General features: G+C 38.3%; 1 protein-coding gene and 1 long non-coding RNA gene across 12 annotated transcripts in view; one reads left to right on the top strand and one right to left on the bottom strand.

Annotated features, from left to right (window-relative positions):
- kdm2bb (lysine (K)-specific demethylase 2Bb) overlaps positions 1-27,262 on the top strand; it is an 81,478-nt gene that overhangs the window by 31,456 nt on the left and 22,760 nt on the right. For 9 of the 11 annotated variants that reach the window (NM_001423548.2, XM_087268757.1, XM_087268756.1 and 6 more), the window contains 6 exon segments: positions 24-117; positions 4,393-4,546; positions 6,025-6,140; positions 14,773-14,890; positions 15,077-15,429; positions 19,013-19,099. In NM_001423548.2, the coding sequence (NP_001410477.2) occupies positions 24-117; positions 4,393-4,546; positions 6,025-6,140; positions 14,773-14,890; positions 15,077-15,429; positions 19,013-19,099 (922 nt within the window). 11 annotated transcript variants of the gene reach the window in all.
- Positions 19,903-23,368, bottom strand: LOC147842200 (uncharacterized). Its single transcript, XR_015501618.1, has 3 exons — positions 23,113-23,368; positions 21,431-22,327; positions 19,903-21,326 (listed from the first exon to the last, which is right to left on the bottom strand). It is a non-coding gene; the product is annotated as an uncharacterized LOC147842200 (long non-coding RNA).

The raw sequence follows: 27,262 nt of genomic DNA, 5'->3' as shown, positions 1-27,262 counted from the left end.
TCCTTGTTTCTGTCTGCTTGTAGATACTGTCTGATGAGTGTGAAAGGCTGCTTCACTGACTTCCACATCGACTTTGGCGGCACATCGGTTTGGTATCATGTCTTCAAAGGACAGAAGGTAAGCCTAAGTTCCATATAACAGCCATCTTCGATTTGAAGAATCCCCCCTTCCACCCCTACTCCTCCTCCTTTGGTTAGCACTGTTGCCTTACCGCAAGAACGTCACTGGTTCTAGTCCTTACCAAATCAGCTGACGTTTCTGTCCAGAGTTTACACGTTCTCCCCGCGCTCACGTAGGTTTCCTGCGGGTTCCCTGGTTTCCTCCCACCGTCCGAAAACATGCAACTTAATTGACTAATCCAAATCAACACCATAGACGTGCTCCTAGTAAGTAGTTATCTTTTAAGAGCAATCACTATCTGTTCATTAACTACTGCAGCAGGGGAGTTCTCCAGATCTACCTAAGCTCAAACTCCCCTCTCGCCTTGCAAACGGGAGGGAGCCCCGGGCTCAAGGATCTTATGAGCTCAGGGCTCTCTCCCAGGACAGCATGCCAAACACGCTTTATAATCAATCATCAGCTAAGTGTGAACTCTTGAAGTACAATTATTTATTATTTCGTTTTATTATTTATAGAGTTTTTTTTTTTTAAAGAATATTCAGATTGTATTTGAAGTGTTGTTCATAAAAGCGGGAAATGCTTGGAGGTTTAATTTGTTTTCTGAAGCCTGGTTTATACTCCATGCGTCCGCTAATTCGCTCGCGGTGAATGTGACGTCATTGCTGAGTTTGCAGAAGTTCGCCGTTAGTAAACCATTCAAAAGACGCCCCTCTTAATGCAAAAAGCGCATTAGACCGGCCCCTTATGCAGCTAAACTAAAAGTATATAAAACAATATTTTTTAATCGTTTTACTGATACTAGGGCTGGGCGATTTGGCAAAAAAAAAAATCTAGGTTTTTTATAAAGTTTGATCAATTCACGATTTAGATTTTTTTTTGTTATTGTGTTATTAGTTTTCTCAAAGCATTACAACAACATGACTGTAGAAACATTCTCTTTAAAAGTAACTTAAAAAGCCATCTGGTTAAGGAACGTTGTATTTTTAATGGCCATGCCATACAAAAATCGGTCAAGGTGTAAATAAATGTAAAACAAATTCACGAGTTAAATAGCCTTGCTGAAGATTTGAATAAGAAATATTTGTGTAAATATTGCAGTTGCAGGAATACAGAGGGATTTTTTTTGCAAGTTTTGCTGAGCCTAGGAAAGATTGGCTGTCAGCTCGGCTTTGTCTTCTGATTGAATGACAGGTTGTAAAGCTGCTGCCTTTTTCTTAAAAAGATACAGTGGAAGTAAAGGACTGAACATGAAACCTGTAAAGCCTAATTTAACCCAATGTGTAAAGTTGTGGACGTATAGCAGGAGCAAATACAAGTACCAGATGTGTGTCTAATATAAAATAATATATTTAATCTATTTTTCTTTTTTCCCCCTTTTAAATACCGATCATTTGATGAGCTTTGTTCCACTCTCTGTATTATGCTGGCTGATCTGTCTGGTTTTCAACTAGGTCCTCTAAATGATGTCATGGGGGCAGGTACTTTCATTTTTGACTGCTGCATGCCCTCACCTCTGCTCGTGTTCAAACCAAAAGATCGGCGCGGTTTTTCACATGGCACGCTTTTACGTCCTTTATACATGTTGAAATTCTCACAGACGTGACTCAGACTAATGCAACAAGTAAAATCCTACATGACTTCATGTTTTAACAGGCAGTCAAGCAGGTCGTACAACAGAAGCGCCGCAACACGGCGTGCACATGACAGTTTAAACCATCACACACCAAACGCGCACATTCGCATGATATTTAACATGACACTAATCAGATGGCGCTCTGTGGCACGGCTAAAATATAACCTGCATCCTGAATCGTGGCTGGGCAGCGCCGGTGTGTGTATAGAAACCTGTTTAGAGTTCTAAAATCCATGGCGCTGCGTGGTGCTGCGCGGCGCGTCACCGAGAGGCGCTTCTGGTGTGCTTCCTGCTTCATACAGAGAGTGAACCAAAGCGCATTGGTGCCATTATAATGTATTAAATATATATATATTTTAAAAATCGCGATTTCTCGGTTTGATTCAAAATTAAAGCATCTTAAAACATAAATTCGAAGTAATCGAAAAAATCTGAAAAATCGCCCAGCCCTAACTGATACCATTAATCGGTTACAGCGCATCCTTCGGTTAACAGTTAATCGATTATTATGAGCATCCCTAATTGAAATGTAATAGTGTAAACTTGCAGCGGGCTGGTTATAGAGGCCAAAACACGCACATTTTTCAAAGCATAATAACTGACTTTAGCATTGCTTTTTAGATAAACAAGTATGTTTGGCACTTTTCTTAAATATCTGCAAACATAATATGGCATTTTTATGCTTTAGAAGAGTCAAAAATGTACACACAGCACCTTTAAGTGAAAAATGAGGTCATGAAAATGCAGTTTTTAGTCAGGGAATTTGACATTTTGCATAGAGTGGGATTTCTGTGAACACCTTAGCAACAGCCTTGTGCACCACCAAGGTTTTCTTCTCTGTTCCCTGCTCTTTTAAACTAGTTTTGTGCGCTGCAGGATTGTGTTTGTCTGTATCTGTGAAGATCAGGTGTCTGGAGGCCCTGTAAATGAATCTCTTCCCTGTTTGCATTGTTGCATCCCTGCTGGGGCCGCAGTGTCAGCAGAAATGATGCTTGTGTGTGTGTGTGTGTGTGCGCGTTTGCTGGAGGGTATCAGATAATATCCGCTCTGAAAGGTCAAACAAGAGCGCTGGCATGTGCAAGAAAGATGAGCTTGACACATGCACTGTATGACTGAAGGAACTTCTAGGAACAGTTGTGGGAGTTTTCTCCTCTTATGTAATCCTCCTGTTTTCACCAGAGAATTGAACCAATTTCATGTTCAAGAAAGAAGCGAGGTTATCAGCTTACTGCCTTTTTTAGACATACAGTGGGGTCCAAATATCTGAGACCGTTTGTTTAACAGCTATTCTTGTGCATTTGTATTAATGAATGCAACTTTTTATTGCGCAATTTTAGCAGTTACTTTTATTAGCAAAGACCAAAAATGAAGAAACATGAATTTAAAACGAAATGTAAAGTATGAAAATGTGCTTCGAAATGTGGGTCACACTTTACAGTGAGTTTTCAATCATTAATATTAATATTTACTAACATAAACTAATTATGAACAATAAAGGGCTCGAAATTAACCTTTTTACTTGGTAGCACCGGTGCTCCTAACTTTAAAAATTTAGGCGCATCAGCCAAAATCTAGTCGCACCCACCAATTATAACCACCGTTACTACAAGTGTTATACAAACATAGCCTATTTATTGCATTTGAAGTCAACAGTAATCAAAGTAACAAGCAAAAAAAATATATATGCAAGCGTGAGGAAAATATGTCTCAACGAAATCCCGTTATCACAAGAAAATAGATTTTATAACAGAATTGAGTGAGCAAAAGATACACAGACTGCTCACCGGCCCAGCACGCACTGCTTGACATGAATGAATCTGTTAACGGTATAACTGTGCTGTTCTCACGGGTGCTGTCTGATATTGCACTGATGCTTTTGACATATACTGTACCTTATTATATGCATACGTCATGTTAATAGCAATACTTATCATGAGTAGCGATATTAGTTTACTCAGTGTAAGCCCGTTTGCGATGGTGTACGTGATGTTAAATTTGACATATAGCTGCCACTTGCACGGCGGACAGCATCTGGCGATTATATGAAGGATTAAACAGAAGCTCTCGTGCTAGATGTGGCAAACAGTTACCTAGTGTTTAACACAGCGTGAGATGTTATGTTTATTTATTTGTGTTTTGAAGTATGTGTTATGCTTTGTTTTACTGTTTGTTAGCACTTTGGTAAACTGTGTTGTTTTAAAGTGCATCCCTACTGAAAAAAAACAGCTTAAACCAGCCTAGGCTGGTCAACTAGGCTGGTTTTAGAGGGGTTTTGGCTACTTCCAGGCTGGTATCCAGCCATTTTCAGCCTGGTCTGGCTGGGAGATGACCAGCTAAAACCAGCTTGACCAGCCTACTCAGCCAAAACCAGCTATGTCTAGCTTAAACCAGGCTGGTCAAGCTGGTTTTAGCTGGTCATTTTTCAGCCTGACCAGCAAAGACCAAGATGAAATTGGCTGGAAACCAGCCTGCAAGTAGCCAAAACCCCTCTAAAACCAGCCGAACAGCTTAGGCTGGTTTAATTTGGTTTATTATAAACAAAATTGAATTGAAAAATTATTTGCACATTAACAATAACTACCAGTGCTCATATCCCAGTTTGTAATGGCACCTGTTTCACTGTGTCTGCTGTTCTGCAGGTCTTCTGGCTGATTCCTCCAAACGCACACAACCTGTCTCTGTATGAGGACTGGGTTTTGTCAGGCAAACAGAGCGACATCTTTCTGGGTGACCGAGCAGACGGATGCCAGAGAGTCGAGCTGAAGCAGGGATACACCTTCTTCATCCCATCAGGTAAGCTGTGCACATATATAACACAAAACAGTCGTGTATATTAGGGCTGCGCGATTATGACAAAAAATACAACTGTTGATTATTCTATTGAAATTGTTATTGCCATTATATCACAATGAACATTTATTGATGATTGAAATAGCTTTATACCAATGTTTGAAGCTATAGCTTGCCATAATATTATTTATACACCAGTTCTGTCTGGTTTTCGAATCTGATTGGCTGATAGCCATGCCATTATTAAAGCAATATCAGCCCTCGTACTGCCTCTTAACCCTTGTGTATTTCTCCGCCCACACTAGGACTAAAGAGGGACTAAACTACTCACTACAGTTTGACAAATATTGCAGCTGTTGGACAACATCATGTACTTTTGAGGCTTTTTTAGAGGAGAATGTAGTTGTTTAGATTGCAACTATGCAGTTTATTTATAAGGATAGAGCCTATTTTAAATATTTAGCACTTTGGAGATTCAGCAGGTCGGTGACCATCAGCCTGTCATACTGAGCAGAGCAAAGATAGTTGACGTTCAGCCACAAGATGGCGACAGAATAAGCCTTTAGACGAGACAAACTCAGCATTTTCTTTTCGTATACTACAGCTGATCAATCTGGTAGTGTTTGCTTTGTTTTTCAGGGTTAATTATTATGATATCCCGATTGCAACAGAAAAATACTGGTAAATCTCAGTAGACTGATGGCATTTCATGTCGTTCAGCCTTATAATCTTAAAATGTGAGCAAAATCACCCGTTTTTTTAATTTATTTTTTTATAAACTTTATTTATTGAACACAAGTGGAAAGCAATCGTTGTATACAAATGTCCAATTTCTGCTTTTTTCTTTTGTTGAACACTTTTGTAAACATTTAACCCCAAAACCCATACAAACACATAGCCACTTTTCTTGTAAAACATATAACAGAAGACGGAGCAATAAAAAAATATATATATTAACAATAAAACAAAAATAATGATAATAGTACAATTTGAGATAAATACATAAATACTTTCAAATTAATAAATAAATAAAACAAAATAAATACATTAGCTAGTTACATCAACAATAATGATGTGCTACCTACTTCTTGGTTATTATGGTTTTAGTTGTGCTGAGGTTAAACCAATGCGTCTAGTTTAGGGCTTGACAGTTCCGAAGAAAAAATGCTAGACTAAAAAAAATAATAATAATAGTAATTGAATGAGTACAATGCACAGCAGTAATGCCACTTATTTACTTGTTAGTTCCACTTTCGCTTTCATCTGAAAACTAAACATTAATGCATCCCTAACTTTAGTGCTGACTCCTCTCAATTTGCAAGGAATCATTTACATTCATAAAATACATTAATAAAATGCTTTAATGAATACTTTCTAAAAATCCTATGAGAAATATACTTCCAGAGCCAATGCTGAAAAAAAATGCACAAATAAATCTATGAAATACAAATGGTTTTGTTCTCTCGTATGTGTTTCTGTAGGCTGGATTCATGCCGTCTACACTCCAGAGGACACCCTGGTGTTTGGCGGGAATATTCTCCACAGTTTTAACATTCCCATGCAGCTCACTGTCTACGAAATTGAGAACAGAACAAAGGTAAAGCATTTATTTCAAGTCGGCATGAAATGGAAGGTGCAACAACAAAAAAATTCTCTTACTGTGATATATATCAGACTGTTAACGTTTAACTTCTCATTCAAGAATTAATTCATTTTCTGTTGTGTGTTGTTTTTAAAAAGGGCCTGTTCACACATTATTTCTTCATAGCAATTTACTGCACAGCAAAAAATGCTTTTTGTTGTGTTTCTAGTCCAAAAATCTATAAGTACTTAAAGGGCTTCAGCAGCTCGTTTCAGCAGGGTGTTTTCACACCTCTACTTTGGAAAAAGTCAGAAAAGTGGGCGTGTTCAGCTCTGTTTATGGGGGAGTGTCGGAGGAACTAAAGTGGGAGGGTGTGGGAGTGTCTATTTGGGCACGCGCGAGTCAAAATACACACACACAGTAGAAAGTGATGGTGTTTAACCTACATGGACATCTGTAGTCGAATTATTTGCCAAATTATTAAATGTTGGACTTTAACTGCAGTTTGGCTCTTTCATTCAGGGAATTCATTCATGCCCCTCGCGACAAACAAGATATTTGATTCGAGGAACTGCTCTAAGCGTGTATTTTTCATGCAATGTTTGATACCGCACGGCGAATGAGAGAAAAAAAAAACTCCGCATTTCCCGGAAACTTAGATGCACACGGCAGGTAGCGTCAGAAAGCCGCGCGTGTTATTCCGGTCACTAAATGCGGTAAAAACCCTACACGAGGTTAAAGTTTGGTTGTAGTGCTAACATGTTTACACGCGGTGCAATAGTTAACTTAGTTCGATACGAACAAACTGAATAAACAAAGAGCACTGGTCGCTCACTTACCAAATCTGTAGAGACAGGACAATCACCAGCAACTAGAGCCGCGTCTTTATTAGGAGAATACTACAAGCGAATCCGGATCTCAGCGTTTGCAGATGAGAACAGCTCTCAGGTAAACAATGTTCCTCCTTAGACACGTAAGTTATTGTTGTCAAGCGTCGCGTACACTGTTAATCCACACGTGAGTCTGAACTCTCACAGAGAGAAAATGAAAACGAAACTTAACTGCAGCAAACTATAAAAGCAACACTTCACGCTTGTTTTGCCAACACAACGTGGCGTCTCTGTCGTCTAAACACGGTGACAGTAATGAATATTAATGAAGTTGCACAATAGAGCGCGCTGATTGGTTTGAACTAAGCCTTACTCATGCATTAATGCATCACACTGTAAGACATAATAAGACACACTCTGGTACAGACGTCCAGTCTGCACACTGGAATACACGCTATTATGTCATGACCGTGATGCAGCTTCAAAAATTCGTTTCAAACCGGAAGTACGAATTTACTTGAAATATTGCAAAAACAACCAATTTTCACTTTTTAGTGAAATATAGGTGTCCTAATAGTGTTTTTAGCAGTGTGGGACACATATACGACTGTCAACAGCTCAAAAAATGTGCTTTGGTGTTTCGTGACCCTTTAAATCAAGATACATTTTCAAGATGAGCAAAAATATGATCTGGTTTTCAGAAATAAGAAATCAGAATTATGTGAGGTTTAACTTAAAGGTGCTGTATGTACTGTAAGTTTGACACCCAGTGGTTGAACTAGGTATTGCAATCCTGGTTCAAAACACACACAAGTGCAGGTTGCCAGATTGATGACACCAACAGGAGTGTGCTTGACTATTGAGCCTAAAGGCTGGTTTAAACCGAATAAAAGCAACGACAAGTGAAAAAAGGAATATTTTCCATATTAAAATGAGTTTTTGTCCTAGCCAACACCAGAAATTAATATTTTAAAAACAACTTTTATTTCATCATGTGCTTTATTCAGTGTTAAATGCTGATAATGTCAGTTTGAATGCCCTTACACGTGACATTTATTGCCATACTACTGAAAGCAGCAGCAGATAGTTCACCTCAGATCTGGAAAATAAAAGAAACAGTTTAAAATTGAACTCTAGAACTGTGTCTCAGTGCAAGCCAACACATATCAGTGATTCCGCATCTACATTTAATAATGTTAAAGAGGTTTAATATGTATCAATTAGATTATAAACGTTACCATTTCGCTGGAGTGCAGTGAGTGCACTATTCTGTGCTTCTGAATGGCTGAATTTACATTTCTGTTGTTTCGTCTGGTGCAAACAATCAAACTGCTTATCATTGCAAATCTCATGTAGCGTGTTGTTAGGACACGGGGTTACAATGTAACCTGCTCACCTAATGTTTACGTTCATAATATTTATATTATTTGCTAATTAATAACCACCTCATGTGGAACTCTGAATCTGCTTCTCATTTCGGAGTCTGCTACTGTCCACCGGAGGTTGCATCTTGGTTGCAGATGCATACTTTGAGAGCCTTCATGACTGAATTAATGAAATATGCTGTTTTCCACCAAGCCAACCCAGGGTGCTGAAATATAATTGGCTAAACTGGTATTGGGCAGGTTAAATGACCAAAACAAAGTCAGACGTTCCTGCACGTAACGCAAATTTTCAAAGCAGAATATCTGACTTCAGTATTGTTTTTCAGATAAACAAGAACGTTCACTAAGCACGTTTCTGAAAAATCTGCAAACATATGGTATTTTCATGCTTTAGAAGAGTCAGAAACTTACATACAGCACCTTTAAAACAAGATGAATAATCTGCCAATGGGGTAAGTAAAATAATCTTGTTTCGAAGCAAAAACAAGATTATTTAGTTCACCCCATCGGTAGATTATGTAGCTTGTTTTAAGGAAAAACTTGCTTTAACCACTTAAACTCTGCTGCTATTTGGGGATTTCCGCCTGGATTTTGCCTACCCAAATTTAAAAGCTTCCCAAATCCACATGCAGAGGTGTAAATGCAAAAATTTGGTATAATTTTAAAGAAAACCCTTTGCATTTTCATAAAACACTATTGAAAGTGTTTGAAATAACTGTATATGTCGTCTGTGTTATAATAAACACCTAAAAAAAGAGGCGCTTTCTGTACTTGTTTTTTTATTAACTCAGATTTGAAAGTGTACCTTTTAGGTTCTGTGTGGTCTAGCGCGCTGTAATTAGTGATGGTGGTTCCTGCACATGTCTGTAATCATAGGAATAAAGACAAATGTCTCCACCATAATCTATGCAAAAGTTATTGTATTCCAACTGATGAGAGGTGCTATACAAGCCACAGGGAGCGATCATTGTTTTCATATTTCACTATTCTTTTGTTTGCTCAAACATAATTCACTGTATTTGGTCCACATCAGACATATAAAAGCATTACTTATGCACATCACCTCAAAAACAGAGGAGAATGGCCCTGAAGCACACAGCATAATGTAACAGATGACAGCTGTCTGTGCTATCTGGGGCTGCTTATTGATCATAAATGTATTGTTTTCATTTCTGCGCCATGGAAACACCACAATTCATTCAACAACTGTTTGGCATATGAATATAATTCAGTAAAAAGAATGCTAGAACTGTATGAGCACCGGCAAGAGCTTTCATTTGAGCTATAACTTGTACATGTGTCATATTTAAAAATATGAAAATGAACCAATGTGAAATACCCAGCTCAGGTATCCAAAATACTCTGTAATTAAGTGTAAATAACTTTTATACTGTAGAATAAAAACCAAAGTGATGCATATGTGCATAAAATATAGATTCTACACTTTCAAACGACACCACTTATGGGGGTCTGGGGCAACGCTAGCCCTTTAAATCTGAAAGTCAAAGTCGATGACGTCACGGACCCGGTACCGGGTCTGCAGAGTTTAAGTGGATTGACTCATTATTTCTGTAAACAAGACAATATTTTTTGCTTGTCTAGAAAATGCTTCTTGATTTATTAATTTTTAGATATTTGGATACAAAACAAAAGCTTTAAGTACACTGTAAAACCCAAAAAGTTAAGGTAACTCAAACCATTTAAGGAAACCGATTGCAACAAACCATTTAAGTTAAAAAACGAATCATATTGAGTACTGTGAACTTAATCCATTTGAGTAAATGAAGCAATTTGAGCACAGTAAAACCCAATAAATGAAAAGATCTCAAACCAACTGAGTACTGTAAAGCCCAATAAGTTAAGGCAACTCAAACCGTTTAAGGAAACCGATTGCTACAAACCATTTGAGTTAAACTAATCTATACGAGTACTGTAAACTTACTCCATTTAAGTTGAAGTAATGAGGCATTTAATTAACTCATTACCTTCAACACTGAGTTCAAAACTCTTTTCAAATGAGTAGAGGTAACTTTCAGTCAGTTTTGAGTTAACTTCACTCATTTCAATTGAAAAGTTGTTTGTTGGGTTTTACAGTGTAAGAAAAGCATTTGTTTGTTTGTCTGAAAGTTTGTATGTGTGAAAGGGGACAATAACGCACATTTAATACTTTCACTTTATAACATTTACATGCACACCGACATTTAAATTATTGCAGACTTTTTATAATCAGACTAATGAAGCTAAATTATGAACTTTACTACAGACAGTTTAATTTCAGATCAATATCCTCTTGCTTGTGATTGGCTTTCAGTAAAAAGGCAGTTTTGGCATTCTGAATGGATAAAGCAGTTGTGGTGTTTCTCAGTTTCTGCTAGCAGGATCTCTCCAGGACACTTTGATGCTGGGTTTAGAGCTATTTTTATATCTGCTAGACAGAGCAGGCAGAGAAGAAGACAGATCGTGGCTCTGGCGCTGTTGTTTCAGCCGCTGCATTATTGCAGAGCTCTAAATTTAGCGCTGGCTGAAGGAGGTTTGAGGGAATGAGAGCACGAGCCTTCATAACTCTGAGAATGTGAGTTTTCCTCCCTGGAGATGAGCAGGAATGGAAAGAGATCTGCATGAGAAGCATCTTAGCCATGCTGTCGTTTTTCCTGGTACTGCGAGAGCCATGTATTAGGAAGCAATGTACATTAGTTACTAGGGCTGCAAGACTTCTCACAGTTTGGTTTTTGGTATACAAGTTTTTGGTACGGTTCTGTATATGATGATGTTCATTAAAAAAAAGCACTGTCAAATAAAAATAACTCGAAATTGAATACGATATATCAAAGGTGACACTAAAATAAACAGCGCTTGTTTCAACCCATGGACGTGCAGTTTAACATACACACCAGTTCAGAGTAATTAACATTGAAGTTGCTGTTAATGTTAAAGTTGCTAATGTTAAGAAACCCCAACCTTGTTTATATGACTGTAAACTTAAACTCTACATTCATATGTATACATATATAACTAGTAAGTAAGTAATGTGTATTTATATAGCACATTTATCATGTTTGCCCATACACAAAAAGTGCTTCGCAATCATGAGGGGTGGTTCTCCCCACTCCACCACCAGTGTGCAACATCCACTTGGATGATATTACGGCAGCCACAGGACAACGGCACCAGTGCGCTCACCACACACTAGCTATTGGTGGATGGAGAGACAGTGATAGAGCAAATTTGGTGAATGGGGATGATTGGGAGGCCATGATGGGTAAAGGAAGGTGGAGGAAATTTGGCCAGGACACCGGGGTTACCCCCCTACTCTTTATCAGAAGTGCCATGGGATTTTTAATGACCTCAGAAAGTCAGAACTGGGTTTAACATATCATCTGAAAGATGGCGCTCACTGACAGTATAGTGTCCCCTTCACTATACTGGGTCATTAGGACTCACACAGACCTCAGGGTGAGTGCCCCCTGCTGGCTTCAGTGACAAGACTTACTGTTTTAATTAAATCATTAACAATCAAGGCATGATCATATTTTATTGTGGTAAAATAAGTGTAACCTAGAGGCCTTTGCCTTTCATATATGCCACTTCTGATACTAAATGATCAACTAGAAGTCAAGTTATTATTTGTTGTTCCTAAAACTTAGGCCCCGTTTATACTGCCAGTTAAAAGTGTCCCAATTCCGATTTTTTGCTCATATGTGACACAGATCAGGGGCCTCATGTATCAAAGCTGCGTACGCACAAAAAATTTGCGTACGCCAGGTTTCACGCTCAGAATCGCTCACGTTTGGATTTACTAACGATGAACTGAACGTGGGAATGTGCGCAGCTCCACGCCAGCTTCTTGGCTGGCGTACGCACATTTTTTTGTGCGTGTCTGTTTTATTTCCATTGGCGACTCCTAGAGGCAGTTGTGTTTAAATTGCTCTCTACAAAGTGTCTGAGCCTTGCAATGGCAGCTGTATGAGACGAGTTTATCTAGCAGGTATATAAGGTTTCCATATCATACAGTTGAGCAGCTAAACATTAAAGCACAATTTGCAGCGGTCGCCTGTTTTCCCAATGTAATCTGAGCTATCTACTGCACGCACATTGCTATAAAGACACTATCTGAAGATGAATTTGCATGCGTGAATCAGAAACATTTCCATTCAATAAATGTGCAAATAAAATATGATGCACAAACTTAATGATTCCTACTTGTCTTTCTCGTGATAAATAGTTGGCAAAATCTGATATGTAGCGGGGAAAAAAAGAAGGAGTTACTCAAGACGCTGGTTTCGAACCGAGTTCATGCTCGATCGTGTCAAAACATGTTGACCTGCATTTTACGAGCTGCGCCACTGAGACTGTTAAAAGTGCCGCAACATTTTAGACCTATAAATCACACTATTTCTTTCTTAATTCACTCAGTGCGATGTTCAGACTCAACTGTGTTAACCGCATAAGCTAAACTCTCCCACTCTATTTTTTTCTTTTGTTGTTAATTCCGGAGGACAAACTTGCAAATAACACCGCTTTTCTCCGGTCTACCTCCGAAAGCAGCACCTCCAATTCACATTCTGTTCAAAGTTTCTCTTTTTGCTTGCTTTTGCCATTGCTTTTTCGTTGGGTTTTCCCATTAGCATAGTCATTAGCATATTCATACGGGGGAGGAGGCAGGGAGGGGTTTTGTGCTCGTGCATGTTGCTCTCAATTTTACGTTCATTCGGATGTACAAAAGAATATGCGTGAGATTCGGCGTACGCAGTGTTTCATACATCTGAATTTTTTTCTGCGTACGCACATTTACAGCTTTGTGCGTACGCAATGTTTTAGTAAGATTTCCACACAACTCTTCGTACATGAGGCCCCAGATCTGTTCTATGACCGTGTAAACACGAAAAAAAAACACATGCATTCGGATATTCAGAGATCGGTTTCAGGCATATGTGGAAATAAATCAGATATAGATCGTATAATGGACAATGTGACTGTCATGTAAACAGGCAGATCGGATTTATTGAGGCATTTCGTTCTAAACATCACTAAACTTGCGACAATGTGACGCTTCTCCGCGGTTTAATGACAGAAAGAAGAGCGTGTGTGGAGATGCCGATGCGGTAAACAACATCAGAGGAAACACAGAGGAGGAAAGTGGTCAGTTGTTGCTCCCACCAGACCTGAGATCTCTCTCGTACTCACACATTCCTCTGAATGGTGGAGGACATCATAAAGCATGTAAACCATAAGAGCAAGCTGCGATGACGGCCCCTTCCCACCTCAAAATAATTTTAAAGTTGGGCGAACTTCGTGCTGTAATTTTTGCTTTTTGTCGCTATTAATACACGCACTGCGGGCTACTTTATTCTCTCCAACACCAGCGCGCACACAGGCAAAGGCAACATCTTCAACTACACACACACATCAGGGCCATACCATTACATAAACTGTGTGGGGGTAAATCTGAAACCATTCACTGCTAATACTCATGCTAATACTACACTTCGCATATTTCGCAGAGCTAAAAAACAAGACAATTTCTTCCATCGTGGCTAGTGTGGCACAGGTGCTAGAACCCACCTTTCTTTCCATCGTAAATGGTATGGCAAGTGTAAACACATGAATTGGATATGGGTCACAATTACACAAACAACGTGTAAAGATACAGGCAAACAAATCAGATATAGGCAACAAATTGGAATTGGGCATCAAGACCTGGCAGTGTAAATGGGGCCTTAGATACGTCACACGACTTTTGTCAGGTAGTGTAGTACTCTATAGCAGTGGTCCCAACCTTTTTATTACCGCCGGACCGGTCAACGGTTGTTTGGGGGGAGGTTGGGGTGCGCTTGTGCATCCAGGTTAATCATGAACAACTCAGTGTGCATGCGCTAGTTGCACTATCGCTGTCTGATTATGTTTCAATCAAGGTTTATATGCATCACATACATAACATCTGTGCCAAACATTTCAACTGATGAACATATTAACAATAATACAACCGTATAGCCGAATTTAATGTATGCATTGGCATGTTCCAGCCCTAATGAGTATGATTATGTGAAACTCCATATAGATACATATTGCAATGATTTCGGCTACTTACACATAACGTTATATGCACAATCCTTAAATGCTCTGCTGATTTGCACTCTAAAGTACCTGTTTTATAACTTTAAACTATCAACAACCACCACTGCGCTATTTTCTAGCGATCGTTCTTCCCGCTCCGTGGTGGATTTTGGCATAGTCCATTTCACGTGAGATGGCGGGGGTGAGTGGAAGAAACCAAGTCGTGGGGGGAATATTTTCTACAGAAATAATTGATGATTTCTTATGTGGCCCGGTAACAATTGTTCCACGAACCGGTACCAGTCCGCGGCCCGGTGGTTGGGGACCACTGCTCTATAGGTTATAGTGGTGCATTGACATGTTGTATATTGATTTCAGGTGCACTCCAAATTCCGCTACCCGTTCTTCTATGAGATGTGCTGGTATGTGCTGGAGAGATACGTCAGCTGCTTGACCAAACGTTCGCATCTCAGCCTCGAGTTTCGCAATCACACTGGTGAGTCAGCAGCTATACGTAATTTGGCCTTTGGTGTATTGCGTTACGCTACTTTTGAATTACTTTTAAGTTACTTTCACCAAAACAATCACAGAAGTATGACTGCATTATAATATTTTCCTGTTATGTGAATAATAAACTTAATTAAACTTTAAGCAACTCTTGTTTTTATTTGATCCTAATTAGCTGAACCAAAGCCAGTGACTGAGAGTCTCATGTCTGCTACTCGGCTGGACATGGAGGAGGACTCGTGTGGGACAGAGGGGACGATTCTGTCCTCTTTTTCCATCCCGCCCTGTCAGACATTTAAACCGTCGGCCAATGATTCAGAAGACAGCTCCAAATCCCTTCCTTCAGAGTGTCCCAAAACGCCGTCCGGCTCCCCGGGAATGGATCACTCGGGAAAATGGAGCCACCTGACAGAGTTTGAGCTGAACGGACTCAAGGCTTTAGTGGAGAAACTCGAATCTCTTCCGGAAAATAAGAAATGCGTCCCTGAGGGCATCGAGGATCCACAAGCACTGCTGGATGACGTCAAGGTCACTTTATACTACACACAGTTGAAGTCAGAATTATTAGCCCTCCTGTATATTTTCCCCCAATTCTTGTAGATTTGTTTCAACACATTTCTAAACATAATATTTTAATAACTCATTTCTAATCACTGGGTTATTTTATCTTTGCCATGATGACAGTAAATAATATTTGACTAGATATTTTTCAAAATACTAGTATTCAGCTAAAAGTGACATTTAAAGACTTAACTAGGTTAATTAGGGTAAAGTTAGGGTAAGTAGGCAAGGCATTGTATGACAGTGGTTTGTTCTGTAGACAATCCAGACAAAAATATTGCTTAAAGGTGCAGTAGGTGATCTGCCAAAATGCTAATCAGATAGCATATTAGCTTTGGACGGCAGGGAGGGACTGTGTTTCAAAGCCACGCCTCTTGAAATCACGAGCGCGCCCACCATGACACAACAGCAGACAACCCAGTTCATTTGCCAGTTAGAAATGTATGTAGTGGTTGGCCGGGCGGAGTGCAGGAATTTGACTTATTAATAAGCCACACTTACATGCTATTTCAGACTGAATATTTAGAGTAGCGGTAAACAATATCGGGAGGAATATCAATGACAGGCTGTCATTGCTCAGAAATGACCCAATGTGAATATAAAAGCAACTTCAGCTCAGCAAGCAGGCTAGCGCTATTTACTGATACTTTGTTGTTAAACTGAATATAAATCTACATTATCGATGCTGTAAAAGCTCCCTTATGAAACTAAAAATAGTCACATCTAGCTTCCACCAAGAAGATTTCATGTGGATTTCAGTGGCTGAACAACACGTCTGTGCATAGAACCCATTCATAACACAATACACTCTACATCAGCTCTGCATGACTACTATAGTTTTAAAACAGAACATTACCTGTTTAACAGAAATACTTCAGCCATGGTGTCGTCCTTCCTCCGGCATGCAAAAGTAACTCCAATACTGATTCAGGAGTTTAAAAAGTTTCAAGCATTTGATTTTGCCGCAACTGACTGTCTCGCGTGCACGTGACGCTCATCTAGGCGTGCACGCGCGGCAGGCATGCACACGCGAATGGCGGATATGCGTGACCAGAGATGCGCAAAAGCCCAAATCTGCATTAGTTGACTGACAGTTTGTTACTTATCAGAATTATGAGAGATGTCGGTCCGACTTTATGTAATTGGATGAACATTTTTTATTTTTATGCCTTACCCAGAATAAAAAAATACATACTGTATACATCCGTTTAGATCAGTTACTTTAATCATTACTATTAGACTCTGAAGAGACTTTCAACCAGCACAACAAAACATGCTTCTGAATCCTACTGCACCTTTAAGGTGGCTAATAATAATGACCTTAAGATGCTTTTAAAAAAATAAATAAATAAAACAAATAGGACTTTCTCCACAAGAACACATATTATAGGAAATACTGTGAGAAATCAATGCTCTGTTAAACAATTTGGAAAATATTTGAAAAAGCAGAGCTAATAATCTCGACTTCAGCTGTATATTTTCTACTCTTTTGTTTTGCTCAGTGTCTTGGATTTATATCATCATTGTTATTATTGTTTTGAAATTAGCTTTTTGACTTTGACCGCGAGTAAAATTGAGAATGCTTCATTTTAAGTAACCATTCACACCATTTACTACTGGCTTATGACCTGCCTAAGATATTCACTGTATATCATGCTATAAAATCTAAAACTGGCAGATCTAGAGCACTGATAGACACTGTAAATAACCACAAGACACCTTGCTTGTAAAATAGCTGTTTGTATCCACATAAAGCCTAAAAGTAAGTCAGATGCATAGTTTGTATAGTTTGACCTACAGTAACCTTTAAAATAGTCAAAATAGGTCAGAATACACAAATTATTATCAATGAAACATTCATTCATTTTCCTTAGTCCTTTTATTTATCAGGGGTCGCCACAGCGGAATACGCCGCCAACTTATCCAGCATATGTTTTACACAGCGGCTGCCTCTCCAGCTGCAATCCAGTACTGGGAAACACCCATACACTCTCATTCACATACACTACGGCCAATTTAATTTATTCAATTCACCTATGGCGCATGTGTTTGGACTCTGGGGGAAACCGGAGCATCCGGAGGAAACCGGCACCAACACGGGGAGAACATGCAAACTCCACACAGAAATGCCAACTGGCCCTGCTGGGACTCAAACCAGCGACCTTCTTGCAGTGAGGCGACAGTACTAACTACTGAGCCACCGTGCCTCCCCATAAACTAATAGTTAAATAAATACATAACTACAGCTGGAGTTGTCCTGCAACTTACTGTTGTTACACCAAGTCAATATTTGCTGCTTTTATAGGCCTGCAAAAAATTGTACAACCAAAAAAACTCTTTAAACTTCTAAATATAAGTCCTTGCACACCCGGAGGACGAGCGACATCGAGATTAGTTTTTATAGTGTATTTTACAGCATCGGCAATACTCATCAGGGGCTTTTTGGTTGAAGTGCATTTCTTGGAACTGGCCTATAAATATAGTTTTAGTTTTGATTTCTCTTTTTAAATAAGATTTGTTCTCTTCCAGAATAAAAAAAAAAGTATCGCAAATTTAGGAATTTTCTAAATTTAGTGTACTAAACTCACAAAATGCATTTTAATATAGCTTCAAATAATCTTTTACCTATTAAAATGTCTGATCATTTTCACACAAAAACAAAAAACAAAAAAAATATATATACACAGTGTATTATAATAATAATAATAATAATAAATATTTTTAACTACTTAGGCCATACTCGTACTATGTACAAAAGTGGGTGCCAAAGCTCCCTTGTCCCCCCTCCCGTCTCCCCAGATGGCCGGCACTCGCATTACATTCGGGCCTCGTCACGCTTACATCATCGATGCTGCGCTGTTCAGTAAGCGCTCTCGCTCAGCTCAGTGGAGATTTCTTTAGTTATATCGTTTAAGTCGTTTGATATGCGGTGACACGCAGTCAAATATTTTACCAAACAGTGCTTAGGGATGCGGTGACACGCAGTCAAATATTTCACCAAACAGATCAGCCACTATTGACGCTCATAAACAATCATAAAGTCCTCGTGCTGCAGGAATTAGGAGGTTTGCTAAAGGTGCAGCTGTCGTGCAGTGAGGGGTTTGCGTCTTTAATAAACTACGACAGTTTGTGTTCATTGAACAGTAAGAATAATTAAATAATCCATATTAAACAGTCCCTTAAAAGTCACGTCTCGCTTTCAAGTTTTGGGCTTTTACTGTACCGCGCCAAAGCAACGGGGCACCACGCCCACAACGGGGATAACATGCAAACTCCACACAGAAATGCCAACTGACCCAGCCGGGGCTCGATTCAGTGACCTTCTTGCTGTGAGGCTACAGTGCTAACCACTGAGCCACCATGTCGCCAGATGTGACATAATGCATTACATTATCATATTAGGTCATGCCTAGTGTGTCAGGATCCTTAGACTTGTAGTTTCAGACCATATAATGCACAATACATGACCTACCAGATGACTTAATTCTTTCATGTCTAAACTTTTGCTTCTAGACTTTGTTTTTAATTGTGTCTTTTGCTTTTTGAGCAGGTTGTCTTGAAGGAACATGCAGATGACAACCCCAAGCTGGCCATCAGCGGTTCCCCAATCGTTTGCTGGCCAAAGAAGACATTCAAGGTACAAAAAGTAAAGCGATTGAAAACATGAGAATGTAGCCAAAGCAGGATTCTTCACACTATTTATCTAATAAGCTCATTAGAATGTTTTGCATATTGCAATATTTGTGTTATAATATATAGTTGAAGTCAAATATATTTCAAATATTTCTAAATGATGTTTAACAGATTAGAAATGTGTTAAACAGAAATTGAGGGAAAATATACAGGCGGGCTAATAATTCAGACTTCAAGGTCTAATTTTCCTCCCAACTGATTTATGTGTTTACGCTTGATCTGTGATCAACAGTAGAGAATTGTTGCATAATTTCATCAAAAATAAAAAGCTACATCTGTGTATTCATGGTGAAAAGCGAAGAGAAACTTTGCATTTAGTGCTTCGCTGGAATGATGAATCAGACACAAGGGAAGTGTTGGCAATCCCCCAAAATTAGACCCGACCAATCCCACGCAAATGTAGACTCATTTTAGTTTACTTCCCTATTGATTGTGACACACGCGAGATTAGATGTTGGCTTTTGTACTCCCCCACTTCAACAGTCTGGACGACTAAAAGCCCAGCTGCTGAATTCTCGCCTCCATTGTGTCTGTCTTTTGTGATTAAATACCATCTGTCCTTATACTGGCCTTTCTTCTTTACCCCATGACCCTGTTCCAACATGTCACACTTCAACTCAGCATACCCTCTTCCTATAGGCCAGGCCGGCGTATATTAAATAACCCGTTTTTGCATATCGGCTTCCAATTGGTTTACTTGCTCCCCTCCCCCCTTGCTATACTTCTTGGAACTCCTCCCCCCCGTTTGAATATTCATGAGCATGTCTTGCTGTAGCCTGTGTGTTCGGATGGCTAAGGAACAGAAGGGAGGTAGCAGTAGCAAGCCGTAGCCATGTCAGCTAGCATAAGACGCTAAAAGCCATGGCCATGTCTTTGATCGCTGACGAGGAGGATTATGACAACTCGGATTCTGAGCAGGTAGCAATGTTAATTGCATTTAGTTAAAGATGTGTAGCTGCATGTTGTTGTTGTCGTTGTATGCATGTGTGTGTGACTGAAGGCACGTGATGAAGGAGCTGTCAGAGCTGTCAGAAATGCTTATAGACACTCTTTATAGCTATTTAGATTTGATGTTGGTGTGCTGCTCATTATTTAAATGAGAGATTTTTACATTAGAATATATATGTTTGCTAACACTGAGCTTGATTTGAATATTCAAGCTAGATATTATGTTCGTTTTCAGGAATTGCAGTGTGTTGTTGGGTACTTTCAGAAGCGGGGAAAGAGAAAGTGAAATCTGTGACGCTTCATTTGTGGAAGTTGTGATATTACTATCGCAGTCGTGCGATGCTAGCAGCTACAAACGCTTTCAATCAGTCACAGTTGGTGTTGTTTTTATTTTAATGCAGTGTTTTCTAAGGCGTGTGGCTTCTTCGAATGCTTTGCATATGTGTGTTTGTGCGGCCGCCCACGTGAGACTCTCCTATTGCTTGTGGTCTGAGCCGATCTTTCATTCTCTTTCCAGTGAATCCTTTTGTATCACTTCTATTCAATCGCCACTAATACTGATGGCTGGATCTTTATCGTTTAATCATGCATCACTAGGATGAAATGCATCTCTTTGGCTTAACCTAGGTTTGTCCTTTTGGAGTAGCATCTACTCTGATGTTTGTATAGATCATTGTGTTATTCAACTTCCTCAATTTCCAGGATATTTTTAACTGTTTTGGCCACAGCCCAACAAGGGCCTCTTTGAGCCGGTCCTACAAGATGAGCGCATGGGGGGAAGGGCGGGACAAAGAGCCAGCGTGAGTAAAAACAGTTCAGACATGTTCCTCTTGTCAACAGATTTAGTCCTGGACCTTCAGTTATGAAATTGCATCATGATTTGGGACCAGATGTGATGTTTTTGGAGGTCTTGCATTAACACATCTGGCTATTGACACTACAGTATTTTTAGGGGCTGACCACTAATTTTACACTAATAGATTGTATATTATGACTCTTCAGTGTTGTTATTTGTATGTTTTTTTTAAGAAACCGATATGATTGCATGTTATATATTGCATATTTAGTATAGGTTTTGCCATTAATATAGCCAATATGACATTAAAACATAAATAAATCACTAGCCTTACGTTTTTAATATTTTTAAAAGGGATAGTTCACTCAAAAATGAAAAGTACTCACTATTTACTCACTCTGATGTGTTTCATGAGTCTCTTTCTTTTCTTTTCTTTTTCTCTTTCCACTCATTCACTGTTTATATAAATATATTTTAATTAAATAAATGTCAAACCCCACACCCTAGACTAACATCAGGGGTTTGTAACACTGTTGAACTCAAAAGAAGATATTTTGAACAATGTTAGAAACCGGTAACCATTGACCTGCATAATATGGAAAACAAACACCATGGAGATAAATGGTTACCAGTTTCTAACATTTTTCAAATTGTCTTCTTTTGTGTTCAACAGAACAAAAATATGTTTTGAAATGAGTGAATGATGGGTAAATAATGACATTATTTTCAATTTCAATGATCTCTTTAGTGAATTTAGTGTAAAAAACAAAACAAAATTAGAATAATTGTAGGCCTTTTTCTCAGATGAGTATGATATATGTTTGATTATCAGTCACTGGAATACTAAAGACGGATGTTTTTGGAGGTCTTGAATTAACACATCTGGCCATTAACACTACAGTATTTTTGGGAGCTGACCACTTATTTTACTCTAAAAGACTGTATATTATGACGCTTTTCAGTGTTGTTGTTGTTATTTGCTTAGTAAAAAAAAACAATGTAATTGCATGTTGTTTTTTTTGCATATTTAATGTAGGTTTTGCCATGAATATAGCCGATTTTTTATTTACGAAAACGTAAATAAATAAACCTACACTAAATATGCAATATATAACATGCAATCATATCAGTTTCTTAATAAACAAACAAATAACAACACTGAAAAGAGTCACAATATACAGTCTTAATCACAGATACAGATTATCAGTCACTGGAATACTAAAGACACGTCTATTTATCTAACAGATGTGATGTTTTGGAGGTCTTACATCAACACATCTGGCCTTTGACACTACAGTATTTTGGGGGGGTGACCACTAATTTTACACCAGATATGGCAATATGCCGATATGACATTAAAACATAAATAAATCAATTAGTTTGTACGTTCTTATTCATTTTAAAAGGAAAAAATAGAGTCACTATTTACTGTTTCATGAGTCTTTTTCCTCGGTTGATTCAAAAGAAGATATTTTGTACAATGTTAGAACCTGGTAACCATTTATTTCCATAGTGTTTGTTTTTCATATTATGGAGGTCAATGGTTACCGGTTTCTAACATTGTTCAAAATATCTTATTTTGGGCTCAACAGAAGATACTTATGAAACACATCAGAGTGAGTAAATAGTGAGTATTTTTCATTTTTGAGTGAACTATCCCTTTTAAAAATTATAAAAATGTAAAATTAGTTTTTTTTTATTTGTTTTAATGTCATATTGGCTATATTCATGGCAAAACCTATACTAGACATGCAATATTTAACATGCAATCATATCGGTTTCTTAAAAACCATACAAAGAACAACAACACTGAAAAGAGTCATAATATAAAATCTATTAGTGTAAAATTAGTTGTTTTCTCAGATGAGTATAATTTATATTTAATTATCAGTCACCGGAATACTAAAGACACGTCTAATTATCTGACAGATGCAATGTTTTTAGAGGTCTTACATCAACATCTGGTGATTGACACTACAGTATTTTGGGGAACTGACCACAAATTTTACGCTAAAAGACTGTTTATTATAACTCTTTTCAGTGTTGTTGTTATTATTTATTTGTTTATTAAGAAACCGATATGATTGCATGTTATTTTTTGCATATTTAGGGTAGGTTTTGCTATGAATATAGCCGATATGGCATTAAAACGTAAATAAACTAGTTTTTATGTTCTTATTCAGTTTAAAAGGGGAAAAATAGTCACTATTTACTCGTTCTCATGTTTCATGAGTCTCTTTCTTCTGTTTAACACAAAATTAAGATATTTTGAAAAATGTTAGAAACCGGTAACCATTGATTTCCATAGTAGGGAGAACAAATACTATGGAAGTCAATGGTTACAGGTTTTTAGCATTTTTCAAAATATCTACTTTTGTGTTCAACAGAACAAAACTAAGTTTTGAAATGAGTGAAGGACGAGTAAATGATGACAGAATATTCAGTTTCAATGATCTCTTTAGTGAATTTCAGATATAAAATAAATATTTGATTATTTGTAGGCCTTTTTTTCAGATAAGTATAATATATATTTGATTATCAGTCACTGGAATACTAAAGACACGTCTTTATCTAACAGATGTGATGCTTTTGGAGGTCTTGAATTAACACATCTGGCCTTTGACACTACAGTATTTTTGGGGGCTGACCACTAGATTTACACTATTATTTGTTTGTTTATTAAGGAATTGATATGATTGCCTGTCATATATTGCATATTTTGTATAGGTTGTGCCATGAATATAGCCAATATGGCATTAAAACATAAATAAATAAACTAATTTTAAATTTTTAATGTTCTTAAAAGGGATAGTTCACTCAAAAATGAAAAAAAAAACCTCACTATTTACTGTTTAATGAGTCTCTGCTGAAGTTACTTTGAGCAATGCTAAAAAGCAGTAACCCTTGACTTCCATAGTAGGGAAAACAAATACTATGGAAGTCAATGGTTACAGGTTTCTAACATTTTTCAGAATATATATTTTATGTTTAACAGTTTTGAAATCAGTCAATGACAAGTAAATGATGTTATTATTTTCAATTTCAATGATCTCTTTAGTAAGTTTAGTGTAAAAAACAAAACAAAATTATAATAATTGTAGGCCTTTTTCTCAGATTAGTATGCTATATATTTAATTATCAGTCACTGAAATACTAAAGACACTTTTATTTTTTCTAAATGATTTACTTTATCAGTAGTATACTGCTATCAGAGTAGCTGATTTACATCAGTTAATCCCTTTTTCTGGTTTGGTTATCTCTGTTTGGGACTGGCTCGACAACTTCTAGACATGTTTGTGTTTTTGTATTGTGATTTTCTTCGCCCTGATGAAAAGGCTTTATTTCTCTGAATTCCGCCTCATCCTGTTTTGTGAGTTTGGTGTTAAATATCAAGTGTATCTTCTTCACACCCTACCAATTAAAGTCTTGCCAGTGTGTGGGTGTGATTTCTGTTGTTTTCATGTAGTTTTTGCAGAATATTTTTAACTAGTGAATAGTATCTTTAAAGGAATAGTTCACCCAAAAATGAACATTTACTCACTATTTACACACTCTCAAGAGGTTCATCCTGCTGTTGAACACAAAACAAGAAATTTTGAAGAAAACCTGTAACCACTGACCGTTCCTACTGATAGTAGGGAAAACAAATACTACGCTGTGAAAACTTAAACACATTACTTCAGCTTGTTACAGCTACATGAATTAATTAGTTTCCGCTTAATGTATTATGCTTTTCAGTAATAAATGAGTTTATTAAAATTTATTCTTGTAGGTGCAAGAAATTATATGATTATTAGTCATGACAGCATGGTTTTGACTACATTCATTCTTTCATTCTTTCAAAATGCATCCCGCCACGGCTACATTACAGCTTCTCATTCAAAACATTCAGTCATTGTTTTTTAATAGCGGGTTATAATCACACCAAAACGTATTAAAAGGTAAGTGAGTTATAACAGCACAAACTTTTCTGTAACCGTAGTAGTGCTGTGCGCTATTTGTTTAACACTTTAAGGAGACATGCTGACTGACTGGGCTGCGCAATGCGTGAGGCTAGCAAACATGACGTAGCTTTTAGTCAAGATGAACCGTTTCCATAATTATACTTCATTTATAGATTAAAAGTCTGTGGTTCTGCATATCATAACTTTATCTTGCTGGAGTTTATAGCCGTTTCACTTTACTTTAGGATGTATTAATGCCCCTCTGTAGGCCTATTAGAGACATTCATAAATATTCCTTGCAAATCTAATAAATGTTGGAAACATACTCTCTACATAAATAATCACACTTCAGCAGGGTTTATTTGAGAGCGCACAAGAAGATCTGCGCTTGAGCAGCGTATATTTGAGGGCATGCAAGAGGTTTTGTACATGAGCAGAGGAAATCGGCGCGCAAGCAGAGATTTGCATGCTCGTATTACATAAATGCGATCTGGACTTGTAATACTGCGCTCACAACATTTCTCCATTTGTCATTGAAATAGGTAGTTGGTAGATCTGTGAAACAGGTCTGCCCCAACAGCTGGAAGAAATCCTAGAGGAAACACTGTGACAGCAAATGTTTTTAATCTGTTGTAACTTATTAAACTACGTTAATCATGTTCTAACTTAATTTTATAAATTACACAAGCTGTTTAAGCCATTCATTCGTTTTATTTTCGGCTAAGTCCCTTTATTAATCCGGGTTTGCCACAGCGAAAAGAATCGCCAACTTATCCAGCACATGTTTCACGCAGCGGATGCCCTTCCAGCTGCAACCCATCTCTGGGAAATATCCATATACACTCATTCACACTCATACACTATGGACAATTTAGCCTGTATCCAATTCACCTGTACCGCATGTCTTTAGATTGTGGGGAAAACCGGAGCACCCGGAGGAAACCCACGCGAACGCAGGGAGAACATGCAAACTCCTTACAGAAACGCCAACTGACCTAGCCAAGGCTCGAACTAGCGACCTTCTTGCTGTGAGGCGACAGCACTGCCTACTGTGCCACTGCGTTGTCCTTTAAGTCAGTTTAAAATGCTATAAGTTCAATGAACTCATAGGGCCCTATCATACACCCAGCGCAATAAGGCGCAAGATGTGTTTGGCAAGATTTGTAGCAATTTTTAAACCAGCGCAACTCTAATTTTCACGTTTTGCACCACATTGTTTAAATAGCATTCCATTCACGCCACTTTGCGGACTTATGGGTGTGCCGGTCTAGAAAGGAGGTGTGTTAAGGTGCATTGTTGGTGCGTTATTGTTGGGGGGTTTCCGTTTACTCATGAAAATTTGCATTAGTTTAATGTTATTATTATTAGCAATATTATTTATTTTGTGCATATTTATATTTGTTTTATTAAAAACAAGTTTAGATTTGTCCTCCTGTCAGGTTTTGAAGACGTCTCCATCTCCATATGGGGCATGAGAACAGGACGTGTTTGGATACAACAAATGTTTTTTGACCAAACTTCCTTATTGTTCATTTATTTGGCCTCGCTGTGGCCATCGACGTCGCTGATGCGCACCTCTCAAAACCTCTCGAACTACACGTTGCAACGACGCGTATCGCAAGCTCTGTGATTGGTCGGCTTGGTATCGCTGACGAGTGTGGGTGAGACCGAGAGCCGCGCGGGCCCGATGGATCGATTGTTTACAAGTGTGGAGTCCCTTGAGGAGCTCCGGATGGAAAGTTTCGATGTGTGTTTACCTCATAGTTAAAGTTGTTTCACATCTGCTGTTTCCTGCCTCAAAATAAGCGAGTTTAAACCACTTGTAAATTAAGGTAACGTTCAGAAAAAACAAAACACCAGTGAAGAAACTGGACACAGGAAGGAACATTAACACCTCACTGCCAACTAGTGTTTCGGAAGTGTTATTGCAGAACAACAGAAACAGCGCGCAGAAGTATAAATGCAAAGCTTTGCGCGTTGCATGCGCCGTGGGTCACGCCAGTCACTTGACGCAGAAGTATAACCCAGGCTTTACTCCACCAAAATAAAGGAGTAAAGTAAAGAGTAAAAGAAATGTATAGAGGCTGAATGGAGGAGGCTCGTTCTTTATACTAGCACTGCAGAAGCTCTGTTTAACAAATTTCTCACTAGTGAAGCGTTCAGTTTTTACACTTACAAAGTCCGCCATGTAAATAGCAAATGCACCATGGCGCGACCCAACTGACTCTTAAAGGGAATGACAGATGAAACTCTGATTGGTGTAATGCACACCCAGAACTCATTAAGAGAATAAGCGCAACCCTGCTAGACCATGTATCAGGGTACAGAGCGTATTTAAAATAGCAAAAGTGGATTCAGACATGCCCTTAATGCTTTTGCTCCATGCACTTTAGACTTTGCACCTAGATCGTTAAAACAG

This window comes from Danio rerio, chromosome 10, assembly GCF_052040795.2.
Source record: "Danio rerio strain M-AB ecotype USA chromosome 10, GRCz13ab, whole genome shotgun sequence".
NCBI lineage: Eukaryota > Metazoa > Chordata > Actinopteri > Cypriniformes > Danionidae > Danio > Danio rerio.
This window is presented reverse-complemented; position numbering and strand designations above follow the sequence as displayed.